The sequence below is a fragment of the Peromyscus leucopus genome, chromosome 3, assembly GCF_004664715.2.
Source record: "Peromyscus leucopus breed LL Stock chromosome 3, UCI_PerLeu_2.1, whole genome shotgun sequence".
Classification (NCBI taxonomy): domain Eukaryota; kingdom Metazoa; phylum Chordata; class Mammalia; order Rodentia; family Cricetidae; genus Peromyscus; species Peromyscus leucopus.
The window spans coordinates 104,410,765-104,428,550 of NC_051065.1; the positions used below are offsets into that span (position 1 = coordinate 104,410,765).

General features: G+C 52.6%; 1 protein-coding gene across 1 annotated transcript; it reads left to right on the forward strand.

Moving 5' to 3' along the window:
- The first annotated feature begins 13,970 nt into the window (after positions 1 to 13,970).
- Positions 13,971 to 15,002, forward strand: Dnajb8 (DnaJ heat shock protein family (Hsp40) member B8). Its single transcript, XM_028855759.2, has one exon. It carries the CDS (start codon positions 14,219 to 14,221, stop codon positions 14,909 to 14,911), a length of 693 nt encoding a protein of 230 aa, XP_028711592.1. The 5' UTR covers positions 13,971 to 14,218; the 3' UTR covers positions 14,912 to 15,002.
- The last annotated feature ends 2,784 nt before the right edge of the window (positions 15,003 to 17,786 follow it).

The window sequence follows — 17,786 nt, forward strand, 5'->3', positions numbered from 1 at the left end:
GCTGAGCTTCACAGTTTTTTCTTGAATAGTTCTTGGATCCCAGGGCCCTAGCAGGAGGCTGGGGACAAGAGGGATCTTATGCTCTTGGTTGTTGGGGGACAGGGGACGGGCAGGCAGTGGCCCCGCGATCCCCGGGGATTCTGTTCTGCTGTGGCTGGCTGGATCCTTCAAGGTACAGCTGTACATAAAATGTGTCCCAAGCTCCGATTCTGTGTGCGGTGGCGGTGGTGCAGCAGCCAGCAAGGGGGCCCCTAGCCCGGGAAGACAATTGTGCTAAGTCAACTAAGTGCAATATTGGCGTCCAATTGCTGCAGCGCACCGTCACCGGAAGTAACTTATTTTGTGCTAGTACCCGCATAAGAAAAAGAATCGGCAGTATTTTCTGTTTTTATGTTTTGGGCTTGTTTTATTTTGGTTTAGTGACCTAAGTTATTGTTAACTATGTACAACATTTAAATATTGTCTGTAAAAATTGTATGCTACCCTCCTATTCCTTTAAAGTGAATACTGTTAAAAATAATAAAATACTTTTTTTGTGAATGCTGCAGCCTTTCGAGTGGGTCCCTGAGACCCCACATCCCTGATGGGGCTTGAGCTGTTGAGTGAACTTGTTTCTGCTGTCTCTTGTCTTTCAGGGAAGGTACATGGGCGTGGACAGGGCTCTTCTCCAGCCTCCTTTTCTGAGAGCCCAGCAAGGTACCCATTTGGGCTTTTCAGAGAGACAATAACTGCCCTGGCACCACTCAGGTTCCCCCAGGTGTGGTCAGCTCTGGTTTCTAGGTACCAGGTTGCCAAATCTGTTCATTGGCAAACTTGATCACCCTGTCACTGATTGCTAACCGATCACCAGTATGCTATCATTGCATCCGGTCAGTGATGTGTCCAATCACTGGCCTGCACACAAAGTTGTCCCTGGCAGTGATCTCAGCAATTGTCACCAATCACATGCCTAGAATCTTTCATCAAGGTTTCCCTTGGCCAATGTGTGGATCCCAGATGCAGGCAGTCACTGGTGTCCTGGGCCACCAATGATGTCACCTGTGAAAGGGTTGTTGTTCAATCCCCAAGAGGGTCGAAACCCACAGGTTGAGAATCATTGTTCTAGGCTGTCCATTCCGAACTTTGGGCCAGACAGGTTTGCCCTGAGCCAAAAAGAAGTATCATTACATCTCATACCTGGAACATGACCTCCTTTGAAGTGGTTCCTATTTGTTCTCGCTGATGAGGCTTCTTACACCTATAACAGTACGTGGCAAAAGGGGGTTGCTAACCCCCCCACCACCACACACACATGCATGCATATCTACTCCCAGATCCATACTTTATCAAATCAACACACAACCCTATAGTTGAAATCTGGGGACAAGACAGCACGCTGCTCCTGTCTTCACTGTGGCTGCAGTGAGCAGGAGGCTAGGCCAGTATGGTGGTCCTTGTGGACCAGGGCCATAATTTTATGGTTGGGGTCACCACAACATGAGGGACTGTATTAAAGGGTCACAGCGTTAGCAAAGTTGACAGCCACTTGTCTAGAACCTGTAGTTTAAACCCAAGAATCAGGAATCACAGCCCTGGACTCAAAAACTTAGGGATCTACAGCTCAGAGTCTAGAGCCTGGACACCCACATCCAAACTGAAGAGCTCAGAGCATGGGACTCTTAAACCCAGAACCACAGAGTCCAGAGCCAGGTTCCTCACATCCAGAACCCTCCTGGAGCTCAGAACCTAGAACCTCGCAAGAACCCTAAAATGAGGCCTTCAACCCAGACATCAGACTCCAGACCCTGGCTTACGAGGCCTAGAATCTGGAATCTGGAATGCGGAACTCCCACATCCAAGACCTAGAGCTTTTCAGAGGACCCCGAGGCCAGGATCCAAGCCCAGAACGCAGAGTAAGTTTACACGAGGCCATGAGGCCCTCCCTGGCTTCTTTCCTTTCTCCTGTTAGCCCCAAACTTTGGAGCATCCATTCCAGGCACAGTCTCAGGTGCTGAGAGGCAGACCAAGAGGCAGCCAGCAAGTGAGTGGCTTCCCTCTGTGTACACTCAATGCCATTGCATTCTTGGGATAGGTGTTCCCCTAGTGACTGTTGAATAGGTTGATGCTTCACGCATCCTTGCCTATTGAACTTAGGGGCTACCTGTGAGAAAGTTATCGAACCAGTGTGAGAGACTGGCAGTCTGAGAGAGCTAAGGACCACAGGGACACAGCCCAAGGGGCTGCTGATGCCTGTTTGTATTCCTCCCTCCATACGAGGATTGGCCCCTCACACTCCCACCACTATGTCATTACTTGGTAAACAATTAGGATTTTGTGGACAAAAGCACCCAGGCAGATCAGGAGCCACAAGCTTTGAGCAAGGTGGCCACTGTCTTTAGGATCCCACAGGGCCAGGCATCAGGGCAGCCAGGGTGGGGTGGGTCTTTGTTCCAACTGTTTGCACCCAGGTGGGGCTGGCCAGCCCAGGCCCTCCCTCCCTTCCTCTTCTGGGACACTTCCAAGCCTGGCTTCTTCCTCCCATTTTCCATGGTAGAAACCAAACCTCTCATGAGACCTTTAGGGACCAGCTCTGTCCTTCCCAGTCTCTCCTGCCTCCGGGTGACCTATGACCGGGAGAGGGAAGGGAGTGAGTCTCATTGATCAATCCCAGGGCCTCAGAAGTGGACACAGCCCCAAGGAGAATGCTGGGAGGAATGCCGATCATCCACCGCAGTATAGGACAAGCTTACCTGAGGCAGGAAAGATGATAGACATCGTGGAGCCATTCCCAAGGTTGGCGGGTCCTCAATGAGTTTATGAGGCAAAACAATTTGATTTTTTTCGTTCGTTCGTTTGTTTGTTTTTTTTTCCGGGACACGTTTCTTTGTGTTGTTTTGATGCCTGTCCTGGATCTTGCTCTGTAGACCAGGCTGGCCTTGAACTCACAGAGATCTGCCTCCCAGTTCTGGGATTAAAGGCATGCACCACCGCCCAGCTTGATTTTTTTAAGAGACAATTGAAAAAAAAAAACAAAAAACCAATTCCAAACTTCGTCTGGAGAAACAGGCAAGTAAGTCAACAGAATCAATCCGAAGCTTAGGAAAAAATGGAATGTGTGTGTGAGGAGGGGGTTGTATATGTACACATGGAGTCCAAGATTCCACAGCCATGATTGCTCAAACCTCTGCTTTTGCTGTGAGGATAAGCAGATGTCTGAGGACTCAGGTGAGCCTAAACACAGGCCATGACTTACAGGGTAGTTTGTGGTACAGGTGGTACCCCAAATCGTTAAAGAGGTTCTTGCCAACCAATGAGGGAATCTTTGGGCTGAATGGCTCCTGAAACATGAACTAGTTGGGAATAATTTGGGATGAGGAGATTCACATAAAAACACCCAGAGTCTGACCCATTTCCACTGACTCTCTTAGTGAAGGACTGCTGCTCTCAGAACGCCCAGACCATCTGCAGTAGGTCCCTAGGTCCTATGTCTACCTGGATCTTGAAGACATTGAGTCTTGACAATACCACACATATTATATATATATATTAAACATTGGATCTTTTTCTGGTGTTTTCAGTGCTGGGGATGGAACTCTAGGCCTCATGTGTGCCAGGCAAGCCACACCCAGCCCTAAAGATTTAATCTGGAGACCAACTATTACAACCCACCCGGCTGGATCACCCAGTTTGGTTCCCTCACAGAGAAGCTGTCAGCAGGACCCTGGGAACAAATAGGTTTTCTCCTACACCAGGGAGGGAAGCCGAATAATGAAGGTAGGACAGCACGTCAAAAGCAGTGCGCGGAGAGTTGCACTACAGAGTTGTTCCTAGATATGAATATCTCATGGCTGTCCAAATACCTTTCACTTTGGACCCAGAGATTTTCAGGACATTTAAACCTGAGAGCATGCATGCTCAAAAAAAAAAAAAAAAAAAAAAGGGCGGGGGATTCTAACTTTGGAGCCTGTCCTGGAACTCACTCTGTAGCCCAGGCTGGCCTCGAACTCACAGAGATTCGCCTGCCACTACTGCCCAGCCTGATTTTTTTTTTTTTAAGAAAAAGTTTGAGGGTACTGGAGCTATGATGGTTCAGAAGTGAGGAGCACTTGCTACTGTTGCAAAGGCCTCAGGTTCAATTCCCAGCATCACAACATGGTGGCTCACAGCTGTCTGTAACTCCAGGTCCAGGAGGGCTGCTGCCTCTAGCCTTCTCAGGCACTGTAATGTATGAACATATATGCGGGCAAACACTCACATGTATAAAATATTTTTAAAAAGTAGGTGGATGGTGAGAGTAGACACTCCAAAGGAAAGAAATCAGGGATTCAAGCAGGTGTCCGCACATCACATTCACAGCAGCATTTCACTATAGCTAACAAGTGGCGGCTACCCCGGGATCCATCAAAAGGTGAGACAGTGAGGCTGTCCAAACAATGGTGGCCACTCAGCTTTCAGAAGTAAGGAAAAATAAGCCAGCCAAAGGACAGTGTGGTGACCCCACAAGCCTGAGGTCTCCAGAGCCAAGAGTTCACGTAGAGACAGGGCAACATGGTGGGCGCCGGCAGCTGTGGGGGAGGGTAGTGCTGGAGGGGGGCAAGCTTTGGTTGGGGAAGATGGGAACGCTCTGAACGCTTTTTGTTTTTGTTTTTTGTTTTTGTTTTTTGGATGGGGTCTCGCATGGCCCAGGATGGCCTTGGAATTCCTGCTCCTCCAGTCTCTACCTTCTGAATGCTGGGTGTGCACACCACACCTGTCTGAGAAGTTCTGGACCTGGTTGGTATGGACAGCTTTGAGACACTGTAAAAGAACTTCCTGACACCGAGCTGCAGTCACCAGGACACCCACTCCTCTGCATGTTAACAAAAGGTAACATTCATGTGATGGAAATTTTCCTCCTATCTCCCAAATGTTCCATAGTGTGCCTAAATAACTTCAGTGATAGATGAATGTTCAAAATTAATTAATGTCTAAAACAAGTTACTTAATAAAATTAACTAATGTCTAAAATAAGGTCTGCAGGATGGGAGGCAAGTTTGCAAAATATGTAAAGACCCAGAATACAAAATAAAAAATGATAGGGTCAGGTGTGGTGGCGCACGCCTTTAGTCCCAGCACTCGGGAGGCAGAGGCAGGCGGATCTCTGAGAGTTCGAGGCTAGCCTAGTCTACAGAGTGAGTTCCAGGACAGCCAGGGCTACACAGTGAGACTGGCCTCAAGAATAAAGAACGAAACAACTCACCCACCTTAAAAGGGGAACAGGAAGAAGGTGATCAGAAGTCACCCCTCCGCCCCTACACCTGAGCATTGCCTCCTGAGGGGCCATGTAGAAACTAACCCCCTGCATGGCTGTCCATCCCTGGAAGTGAGCAGAATTTGAATGTTCCCTGGTCTAGTTGGTCTGTGTGGAAGTTCTGGGATGCATGAAACAAAGCCCACTGCTCTGCATCTCTGCATCCAGTTCTGGAGTTGAAGCCCAAATTTTGGCATATTCTGGGGAAGGTATTCTATCCTTTATCTCAGAGCTACATCCCAGCCATTCACCACTCTTTTTTTTTTTTTTTTTTTTTTTTTTGAGACAAGATCTCACTGAATTGTTCAGGCTGGCCTAGAAATTTTGATCCCCCTGCCTCAGCCTCCTGAGTGACTGGGATCACAGGCATGCACCAGCAGGCACAGTTATGATGGTGTTTTTGTTTCTAAAACATGTGCAATAAACCTGTCATGATGGTGCAATCCCGGCACTAGGTCGATGGTCAGAAGTTCAAGGCCAGCTGCTACAAACTGTTACAAAGCAAGTCTGAAGCCAGCCTGAGACTTTGTCTCGAAGAAACCCATGAACTGCTTGTGCATACACTGTTAATTATATGTGTAATTTCTTTTTTTTTTTTTTTTGGTTTTTCCAGACAGGGTTTCTCTGTGTAGCTTTGCGCCTTTCCTGGGACTCACTTGGTAGTCCAGGCTGGCCTCGAACTCATAGAGATCCACCTGGCTCTGCCTCCCGAGTGCTGGTATTAAAGGCGTACGCCACCACTGCCCAGCTTATGTGTAATTTCTATGTCTTTATGTATGAGTCTAAATGCCATTTAAATTAACAAAGAAAAATGTTTGTGTTGGCCTTGAGATGTATCTTTATGGTAGAGTGCTTATGTGCCATGTGGGAAACTCTGAGACCAACTCTCTATTGTAAAACAGTTTGCTTCAAGATAGAAATACTCCATTCCACAGGGAAGCAGGAAGGTAAACGACTCAAAAATATATTCAGGAAGTACCTGAAACTGACCAGATTCACTAGGTCTCTCCCTGCCAGACTAAATAATAAAAGCCTGAGAGTACCTCTCAGGGGAGCAAAGCCAAGTTTCAAGGAAGACTCTGAGACCAGACCAGCTGCCTAGAAGAAACGTAAACCAGCCAAGCTACCTGGAAGAGGTTTAGACCAACTGAGGCACCTGGAAAGGACACTCTCCAAGCTGCCTGGAAGAGGTTTAGGCCAACGGAGGCATTTAGACATCCATGCTGGGGTGGGCTTTGGGGAGGCAGCTGTCTGTGAGTTTTTTCTGTTTTTAAAAGTAAGTGACCCCTCACCCATATTTCTGTAAGTAACCCTAATAAAACTCACTGGTTCTCCAAGTTGGACTTTGTTGGCATCCGTACTTTGTCATGGACTCCCTATCTCAGGTGATTAGATGTGTGTTGCATCTCACTGGGGAAAGCTTTGTCACACAATACCCTCAGCACGTGTGTATACACACACACACACACACACACACACACACACACACACACACACACACACACACGCGCGCGCGCGCGCGCACGTAGAAAAACCATTCAGGAAGATGCACAGCCAAGCAGAACAGTGGTTCGCCCAGGCGTGTGACTTCGGCATCTGGTCTGGAAGGGCCCTTTTACTTTACAGACATGCTAATACTTTGATGTCACTTAAATAACATTTTGTCATTTAAATAACAGAGAATTGTGAGCCTTAGCTCCTGGCTGTCCTTTCCTTCAGTTCTGCCAAAAGAACCTCTCTATAACCCTTGAAACCCCCCCATATCGAGGTAAGACATAACTGACTTCTTCCTTGGAGGCTCTCAGGGCCTCTCTGGAACAGTGTCACTCAGGGTTTGGGAGGTGGGGAATGGACAGACAGGCAAGACTCACCTCTTCCTTCCTGTACAGCCTTGAACAGTGGCTTAGCCTCTCTGAAACAACACCAGTAAAACAACCCAGGACCTTACAGATCTGCTGTAAGGAAGATATGCAGCAGGTCAGGGCCTTCTGAGAGGCCATGCAGCTGGGAGAGGTCTTTCTAGTGCCTGACTCCGGATAAGCACCTTCCTTCCAGGTACTTTTCCTACAGGACTAAAGCCTGCCTGTGGAATGCAGTGGGATGGTCGTGGGCATTCAGTAAGCAGGTCTACCTTCCTACTCCTGCCCCTCCCCCAGCTTGGATTGAGTTCATGAAGCTGGGGAAACTGAGGCCAATGGGGCGAGGAGGAGAGGAAAAGGGGTAGCTTCATTCTAGGACAGAATGGGATGGCTGTGGTGGGGCTGCTCCCCAGAGAGGGTGGAGGGTCCCGCCAGCTGCTGACCCAGCCCATCTGTCCTTCCAGGCCCACGCCCAGCACACACAGGGACTCCCCAGGGGATCCTGGGAAAAACTGCTGCTCTCCCCTCTCCCTACCTCCCCTCAGTGTGGGTGGGCGGTGCTACTTTGGGCTAAGCAGTAACTGCAGGTTGTGAAACAGGCTCTAATTCTGAAAGGATGCTGGTCCCCACCACTCCAGGATGGAGGACCAGGGGCGCTCTACACCCTCCCACTCCCGCCCCAGCCCACTCACATCTCGTGCATTCACCCCTACGCCTGCTCTGCTCCACTCTCACAGGTGAGATTACCACAGGATGTTTCTTAACCTTTTATTTCAGAAATATTTCAGACATCCCAAAACACAGATGACCTAACCATTGCAGTCCTTGGCATGTCTCATGACACACCAACTTAAAACTGCCCAATTTTACCTCATGGTTTCTGTTGCCAGGAGCCTGTGTAGCCAGCCAGGTTTCCAGTGGGGTTCCCTGCTCTCCCACCAGGCTAGATCTGAGGGCAATCCCCAGCTGGCACTCACTCCAACATGGAAGCTCAGGCTCTGCTGGGAGGAATTGAGAAATGCTTGCCAGGTCCCTTAAGCTTAGCCCTGCTCACTTCCCACAGCTGTGGGGTTCCTGTAGCTTCTTCCAGAGAGACACCTGTGTAGCCACCACAGTGGAGTCTTACATGACCAGCAGTGACCCCAACAATGGCACCCACCTTCTTTGTACAGTTCCCACCCACCCTCCGGTGCATGGCAGTGGGAGCTGGGGAATGGAGGCAGCTTAAAGACTCTGACCCCGTGGCCACCAGGGCTCCCCTCCTCCACCGGTGGCCAGGGCTTCCTCCTTCCTCAGGGTGGGAATCCTCAAGATGGACGTGCATCTTTCTACATGTTTTCACATTTGACAGATGTGGGAGATCTCTGCTCACCTGTAAAGGATGGGGCCCAAGATTCTCATGAGTCCCAGAAACTGTGAGTAGTACCCTATCTGGAGGTGATGTGTTTTTCCTATCATAAAGTTCAGTTTCTAAGTGAGGTTCAGTGAAAGATTAACAATAATAGTGAAACAGAACAATCACACAATAAAACCACGGACATCACCATCCTCTCTCCAGCCACTATTAAATGGGATGTGTGTATCTGAACACAAGCAAGGCCGTGATGGCAGCTACGTGATGGGCAGGTGTAACATGTGCACTGTGGAGTCACTGGATGAAGGATGCTTTATGTTCTGGTAGAATGGGAGCAGGGGGTGACGACGATATCAAGCTACTCAGAATGGTGCATGGTTTAAAGCCTATGAATCGTTCATTTCTGGAATTTTCCACTTAATATTTTCCAACCAGAACATCAGGTAAGGGGAAGGTTGTGATCGCAGCACCATATACTAAAAAAAATCTTTTTTTGCTTACCATCACATTTGAGATATTTATTCACATGAATACATAAAGTTCTGGTTCATTCATTTTTGTTGTGACATAATAGTTGGCAGTATGAAGTTCATGTGGTGTATTTGCTCATTTTCCTTAAGATGCTCAAGTGCATGGACTGGAGATGTGGTGCAGTGGTTCAGAGCACTGGCTGCCCATCGAAGAGGACCAGGTTTGATGTCCAGCGCCTACATGGTGGTTCGCAACCATCTGTAACTCCAGTCTAGGGAATCCAACACCCTCTTCTGGCTTCCACAGGCCCTACACACACACGGGGCACAGGCAAACACCCCATACACATACATAAAATCAGTTAATCCATCTGTCCTATTTACTGCTATATACAGGGCAGCAAGGATGCTGATGTCTCCACGGCCCGTGTGAAAGCTTCTCTGGGATGAAAGTCCAGAGGTTTACTGAGATAAGGGTCTTTATATACTTGAATCTGTAATTTCAAGATTTTCCCACCTCGTCATTTTGCTACATATTAACCAGCCAAGAATGGTGACACCAGACGCCCTAGTCCCATGGACACTTGTAATGCCCAGACTTTACATATTTGCTGCTTGGTGGGTATCACACTCAGTACTGTTGTTACAGAGATCCTCCGGAAACCTACAGCCCTCCTCCTGCTCCAGCTCTTCCCAAGGCCTCCCATCTCAGCACACTCTCCAGGCTTAGACCTGGCCTGAGCCCCGCTCTCAGCCTCGGGGCGCCCTGGTCTCTTCGGGCACCTGTTCTGGCCCCTCTGCTGGAGTCGCTCACACTTCCAGTCTTTGCTTCACTGAGAAACAAGCCACCCCCAGGTCCTGCGTGCAGTCAAACTGTCCACAGTGAGGATCGTATTGCCTCGTCACAGTCCGACAGTGCGGAACTGTGTTTAACAGCTAGGGGCCAGTCCGGGGCTCCGAACAAGTTCCCAACCTCACTGCCACTGACACTGGGCTCGGTCTCTGTGTGGGGGGTGGCGTGGATACCTGGAGCAGGGATGCCCGCAGCAGCCCTCCCCAGTCACTGCCAGGCACCCCGGGAGAAGGGTCAGTATCCCTATCTTACAGGTGGAATGAGGAAACTGAGTCACAGCAGTTAAGCAACTTCCCCAAGAACACACAGCTATGAAGTGTCAGAGCTGAGATTCGAACCCAGGTCATCTGACTTGGCAGTCTACACCCTTGGTCACTATATGATCTTATCCCTCAGTCTGTCTGCTCGTCCTTTCCTCAGAGCTGCCTGCCACCCAGTGCCATCACTCACCTGTCACTGTCAATCCAGCAGCCCATCCATCCATTCCTGTCACCCATCCATCCCGAAGGAAATGGAGTTGGCCACCTCAGGCCCCGAGAGGAGAGGAGGCCCCACAGCTGCCCATCTGGTGGGGAGGACGGGTGGGTGGGCTGCCCCCCTGGGCAGGGGGCAGAGGCTGGAGGGAATTAGGCAAGTTCCTGCCAGGACCATCTAATTAGGAATTCTGGCGATAAGCAGATAGCATCGGGGTGATTAGAATCCTTTTAAAAAGCCACTCCATTAATTAGAGAGACAGAGGGGCCTCTGGCTGCCTAATCAGCCTCCATCAGCTTGCCTGGGGAGGGCTTTCTGGGGCTGCTGTGTGACCTTGGGTATGCTCTGCTGTCTCTGGGCCTGCTTTTCTACTGAGCTGGGCTCTGCTGAGATCATCTAATCATCTGATCTCCTTTCTCTTCCCAGAGTCCTTTCTGAGACTATGGTCTTGAGGCATCAGAGGCTGACCCCCCAGAGAAGGGGAGAGGGGGTGTCTCATCATCCCACTAGTGAATGAGGACAGAAATTTACAAAATGGAAATGGCCTAACAGTCGTGGAATCAGGAGCTCAGGGGCTGGCTAGTGTCCCTGCCTGTGCACCATGCTCTGCCCTCAGATCCTACGCTCCTCCCCCGGGACCCCCCTAACACTTCAGACTTGGGGACCTCACAGGACATTGGTTCGTAGAACTCTGTAGAAGGGGAAGTCACCTCGGCATGCTGCCACCAAGTGGCTGTCCACATCTAAGTTCTGTCTCTTCCTTCACTGCCCACCTAGGGGGTCTCCACTGTCATGGTCCCTTCGGCCCTGAGAGGCCCTGGATGTGGTGACGCCCTAAGTCATTGAAAGTGTTCTCTGTCTTGGGCGGTCCCTGAGCCTGAGCGGTGTTGGGGCCTCCATGTTGTCTCGCTTGGACAGATAGGCTCCATTTGGAGGAAGAGGGCAAGGAAGCTGAGCTAGTCAGCAGAAGCCAGAGGTTCCTCCTGGGAGAGGATTGAGCCAGAGCCAGAGATGCCAGTGAGACAAGAGAGGTGCCTGGCTGGGGCCGGAGGGGACGACCGGGTTTCAGGACACATCATCACCCCGAATCCCTTGAACTCAGGACTGTAAGCACACCACCACCCTGATGACATCGTGATGGGAGCCTCAGACCACACCAGCACCTACCTGGTACCAGCATCACCACGAACACCTTGCCATGCCTTCCTTCTCCGTCCCAGTCTGCATCAGCGGCACCCTCTGCACTATCACGCACCTCTGTTACCACCGCTGCCTCTACCTCCATCAGCGTCACCGTTGCCATGACCGCCCTCTGACATCATCACCTCTGATGCTGTCACCATCATTGCCTTCCCCATGATCACCACGGTGACATCACCACCACCTCTATCGTTTCAACCCAGATTCACCACCGCCATATCCTCCATCATCATCATCACCTCCATCATTACCATAATCACCACCACCATTACTGTCTCCTTCACCACCATTGCTTACCACCTTCACCACCACCTCCGTCATCACCACGATCATCACCACCAGTACCACCACCACCACCCGGCCATTGCCATCACCGCCTCCATCATCCCCTTCTTCACCTCCACCTTTATGACGGCCACCATCACTTCCTCCTCCATCACACCGTTGCTATCACCGTCACCACCACCTCCCTCATCACCAGCCCCACCGTCTCTACCGCTATCACCACCGCCTCCGTCGCCACCACCTCCTCCATCACCACAGTACCACCTCCAACATTACTTCTTCCTTAGGGTCACCCATCACCCGCTGTGACCGCCTAGAGCTTGGCAGAGAGTTGCTTCCTCCTTCCCCCTGCCCAGCAGTCCCTGTCTCTCCAGCGGTTGCCTTGGGACTTGCATAATCATCCAGGAGGAGGGCCTTCCCCGCCCAGCAGACACCGGCCTCCACCGAGAGGTGGGCGAGGACTGTCCACCACACACCACCGGAGGACTGCAGTGACTCCTGGTGCCTGGCATCCCCAGCCCCTCTGCCACACACTTGGCAATTTCAGGCCAGAACAGCTTCTCTTCCAGGGCCCCACTGACGAGGCCTGGGAGACGGAGCCCCAGCAGCCCCTACAGTGTGGGCAGATGAGGCAGGCACACCCTGAGTGTGTGTGACTACTGCCTTAGCAAGCTGAGCCACAATGGCGTCCACGCCTTGCCACCTTCATAGGAGTGTCACGGTCGCCACTCCCATCCCCAGGGCCCGAGTCACCTCCTGCTCTGCCCATCATCTCCATCACTGACACAGCTATTACCATCACTACCGCGATGGATGGGTGCTGCCACTTTCTCCTGAAGCCGCCAGCAGGAGCCTGGGGTAGTGAGTGAGGGCTGGTGCGGAGCACGGAGCCTGTCCTGCTCTTAGTGAGAAGAAATGTGAGGAATGGTGACAGTTACCTGAAGTGTCTCCAGAATCTGTTGTTGTCCTTCCTGGCCTGTGGGACTCAAGAGAATGATGTCCCCTGCAAGGTGTCTGCAACTGAGAGCCCAGGAGCCCTGGGAGATGAGAGGATGAGAGGGAGGATAATGGAGACCGACTTCGAGGTGCAGAGGAAAGAGGGAGGAGGAGGAAGGAAGGAAGAAAGGAGGAGGAAGGAGGAGGAAGGGAAGGGGGAGGAAGGAGGAAGGAAGGAGGAGGAAGGACGGCATCTCAGAAGTCTGCGAAGCCCAGTCCCTGTGACTGACATTCTGGGGAGCGGAGTCTGCAGCTCGTTGGACGAGGTGAGATGGGAACAGGGAGAAGTCAAGGCTGGTACTCCAGACGGGACCTGATGGCAGAGCCCAAGCCTGGCCCACAGCCCTGGAGACTCTCCAGGGCTGCTGTGACAGCACCAGTGACACCACAGAGACCTCTTCTCCACTGACCCATCATGCCATGCTCCACACTGTACCATCTCCTTGTAGCTGTGTCCCTCAGGGTCTGTCACCACCTTCACACGGCCTACTCCCGAGGACAAATGTCTTCCAGGGCTAGGATGAGCTGGTTCTACACTTTTCATCCCATTGTATCAGACTGCATTTGGTTTCCAGGGATCAGGAGGAGCCTTGGCTTTGGGGGTTCCTGCCCTGTCTTCCTTCACCTGTACTTTGTATTAATCTCCTTTTATACCTGAGTTAAGCAGAATGCATCTTCTTCCTGCTGGCCACCACAGCCCAGAGGGCCCTAGTTCCAGTGTCCTTCTCTCTCTCACAGATTTGCTGTGTGACCCTGAGCTGTTGCTGTGTGTCTCTGAGCCTCATCCATTAAACAAATCTTGGTTGATCGTGTGCTGTGGGCTGGATCTGTCTCAGCTGCTGACAAGCACGCCTGCCTTCCTGATGTCTCTGAGAATCTGGAGATAACAGGCCACACATATCATAGATCACTGTCCCTATCTACCCCACGTTGCTTGGGGCTCCTTCAAGCCCTCACAGCACCCCAGACTCGGCTCAGGGGACAGATCCCAGGAAGTCCTTGCTCTTGACCACTGCCATCTATGGTGTCACTGACCCAATCCCACAGCGGACCTGCCCTTCCTCCTTGGCTCCCAGGGAACCCAGCAAACAACCTCCGTGCAGCCAGACACGCGCTCCAGGTCTTCCACAGTGGTCAGCCGCCCCCACAGCCCTGTGATGTGTAGAGCTTGGCTGAGGGGGGGGGGAACCTGCTGCTCAGCGATTATGTCACAAAGGGCCCTGGCCCCAGCTTGGAAGGGGCCACCTGGGCCTAGCCCAGAGCGGCACTGTCCCTACCCCCTAAGCCCTCTCAGTGGAGGCTCCACCTGTCCCTTACAACCAGGAGGATGAAAAGCTAAGTTCTCGCCACCCAGAGCCAGCAGATTCCAGCAAGTCCCCCACCCAAGGGAGGACCCCAGCCACTTGCCTCAGCCCTCCTCAGCCCTCCTAATCCGGTCTAGACCCCTCCACTCTTACCATGGCCAACTACTACGAAGTGTTAGGTGTACAGTCCAGTGCTTCCGCCGAGGACATCAAGAAGGCGTATCGAAAGCTGGCTTTGCGTTGGCACCCCGACAAGAACCCTGACAACAAGGAGGAGGCTGAGAAGAAGTTCAAGCAGGTGTCTGAGGCCTACGAGGTCCTGTCCGACTCTAAAAAGCGCTCTGTGTACGACCGGGCAGGCTGTGACGGCTGGAGGGCTGGCGGTGGCGGCAACGTGCCCCACGGCAGTCCCTTCGGCGCTGGCTACCCCTTCCGCAACCCTGAGGATATCTTCCGTGAGTTCTTTGGGGGGGCGGACCCTTTCTCCTTTGACTTCTGGGACACCCCATTCAGCGACCGCGGCCGGTCCTACGGTTTGCGTGGGGCCTTCTCTTCGGGCTTCGGGGAGTTGCCAGCGTTCATGGAGGCCTTCTCGTGCTTCGATACCCTGAGCCGCGGTGGGGGCAGCCGCGCCACCTTCTCGTCCACCTCCATCGGTGGCTCCAGTTCAGGCAACTCGGGGTTCAAGTCAGTGATGTCCTCCACGGAGATGGTGAACGGCCGCAAGGTGACCACCAAGCGCATCGTTGAGAACGGCCAGGAGCGGGTGGAGGTGGAGGAGGATGGACAGCTCCGGTCAGTAACTGTCAACGGCAAGGAGAAGCTCATGCGGGTGGACACCAAGTGAGAGCCACGCAGCCAGACCCTGGGCCAGTCACCATCATAGGGGGCTACAGTAGTCGCAAACTAGTGCTTAATAAATATGCTAAGTGAGCTCATGTAGATGCCTCTCCCATCCTCAGGGGTGGGTGGGTCACTGTAGGCCCACGGTGTGGCTCCCACAAGTCTACAGCCACACTCAGGAGCCCGTGGCCTCCGTGCCCAGCACCAGCTGTTTCCCATAGGAAGCCTAGGGCCAGCTCCTCAGGTGGGGTTAATCTCCGTCACCTGCCCCTTCCTGTCACCCTCAGGTCCTGCCTCACCTGCTCTTTCCATGTCCCTTCTCCAGGATGGCCACCATCCTCACGGGCGCCCCTGCTCAATTCCCACTTTTCCTTACTCACTTAAGGGGGAGCGGCCACCCCAGAACCACGTGCCTCTCTTTCCTACACCGCTTTCAACCTCCCCTACCCCTGCTCTGGGTGTGGGGTGTTGGGTCAGGTCTCCTGGAAAGATCTTCGGAGGTGTTGACACTCGGGAAGAACATTCTGGGTGGTGGGACCAGCATGTGAAAAGCACCTGGCCAGGGACAGGCTGCCCTGTTGGAAGACCAGGAGGAGATAAGTGAAGGGAGTATAAGCAACTTCATGGAACACCCCCAACTTTCACATATCGGGGTTCTCGAGTCCATATCATGGAAGAGAAAACCGAGGTAAAGGGAAGGCAGGCTACACAGCTGACAGGCAGCCGAGCCGGCGCTCCATCCTGGGTTAGCGCCGAGGGACCAGCCTTTAACGGTGTCCATGGTGATTATTACCGTGTGGGGGGGGCAATGGCAGGGGTTCACTGGCCGGTGCTTGCTTCCTGGGGGCTGCAGAAACCGCTACGGACTCCAGGGTTCACGCTGGCGAGTGACAGAGTGTCGCTCTCGGGTAAGGGACGGATCCTTTGGGCACAGAGTGGATGAGCTGAGCAGACATTTGCTCCTTCGGAAACTCCAGCTTCGGAAGGGGCCCAGCCTGTGGGGTGGAGATGAAGGAGGTAAATTTCAAAGTTCCGGGGGACAGCAGGCCAAAGGGGGGTTCTGGTGCTCGGGAGGGAGAAGAGACAGGAGGCCAGGAGGCCTTAAGGGAGCCTGGTTAACGGAGGGAACCAGGGAAGAACTTGTCCCCATTTCTCCACACAATACTAGGCAGAGGACCATTGGGTAGGGGTTCAGGTCACTGAGAGGTGGGCCAAGGAGTCTTCTTCCTGTTCAGGGAAGCTAGGTATCACCCCAAGATATCCAGGGCCAGCCAAGGGCTGCAGGTGTGGTGGCCAGAAGCTGTTGACCCTGAGGCCTGGCCTGGACTCCAGTTCCCTGGAATACGCCTCGGAGGTCCTCAGCCGCCGGCAGCTGGACACAGCTAACCACGTTACTAGTTAGGGCAAGGGAGCTGGGGCACACAGAAGGCCGAGCCCAAGCTCCCAGCCCTGCTTGGGGACTAACTTTATCAAAGCCCCCATGGCACCAACCACCTGACCTCTGCCCCTGTTGACCTGCTAATGTCCCCGATCCCTGACCAGCTATGGCTGCCTCAAGTGGGCCTGTTTAGGGCAGACAGCTGCTGGGCAAATCCAATTACAGCCTAGCAGCCCCAAACAGCCACACACTCCAGGTGGGTGCCCAGAGGAAATCTGGGAGCTTGCCAGACTCAGGGATTCCAGTATCCAAAGAATCCTGGTGCCAGGGACCACTGGCTGTCTGCTTCCTGAGTCTCACCTTGTGTCCTCTCTCTCTCCACCACAGACATGATATGGCATTCCTAATGCTCCCCCAGAACAGCCTCAACCACCCTGGGGTCCCAGCAACAACGTGTTTGCCCATTCTGCAAATGGGAGATCTGAGGCCCTGCAGGCTGTGGGACCTGGTGGGATACCACAGGGTAGAGGGATGCTCAGGGAAATAGACCCGAATCTTAAACTGGTTCAGGCAGGGCCCTTCGTTCTCCCCATATTATTGCTTGGCATCATACTGTCCCCTCTGCTGGGCCACGCTTCCTGAGAGCCATGGGCAGTGTCCATTTTGGATCTTCTGTGAGAATCCCATGTCAAGGTTCACCTATGTGGGAAGTAAGACCTGCTAGTCTCTTTCTGGCTCACTAAATTCCTCCTAAAAAGCCCACTCTCTGTATTCTCCCAGGTGGCCTCAACAAGCTTCTCTGGGCAGGGCATTCGGCCCAAGATAAATGTCTCCTAGAGCCCTTCTGAGTCTAGAGTGGGGATTGGCTGCCCACGACCCACCCGAGTCTTACCTCTCTGAAAGGGGCTCATGTGGAGACTAGCCAACCATGGACCCTGCCTGTCCTGCCTGTGGTGCATCAGGATCTGGGGATGATGTATAACTTTACCCTGCTGCTCCCAGCTGCTTCCCATCCTGTCTACCTGGACAGCCCACCCTTTCCCCTGTCCTGTTTTTATCTCACCCCATAGCCAGAGGAGTTTCTAAAAACCTGAGAGTGAAAGTCAAGGGCATTTTGAGATGCTCACTGGTAGAGGCCATCACCCCTCACCCCTCACCATCCCTGTGAGGCCACAGGTCACCTGCCCCATAACCCTCCTTTGCTTTGCTCCAGCCTCGCCAGCCTCCTCACTGCATGCACCCAGCACACTCCTGCCTCAGGACATTTGCATAGGCTGTACCCTCTGTCCCAGCCCCCTTCCTCCCTAGGTCCCTTGCAGCCCTGCCTCAGTCCTCTGCTCTCTCCTGCTTCTCAGCTTCTGTATAGTATACCCTGTTTGGACTCTCGACTCCAATTCAGCTTTTCCAGTCTCAAAGGCTCTTTCAGGCTCTCTCTGCTCGTCACTCCCCAACTGCTGTGTCCTACAGGGGTTCTGATTGTCCAAAATGGCCCAACCCTGCT

Excerpts from the sequence above, each read along its gene's own strand:
- Dnajb8 (XM_028855759.2), top strand. The coding sequence starts at position 14,219 with ATGGCCAACTACTACGAAGTGTTAGGTGTACAGTCCAGTGCTTCCGCC.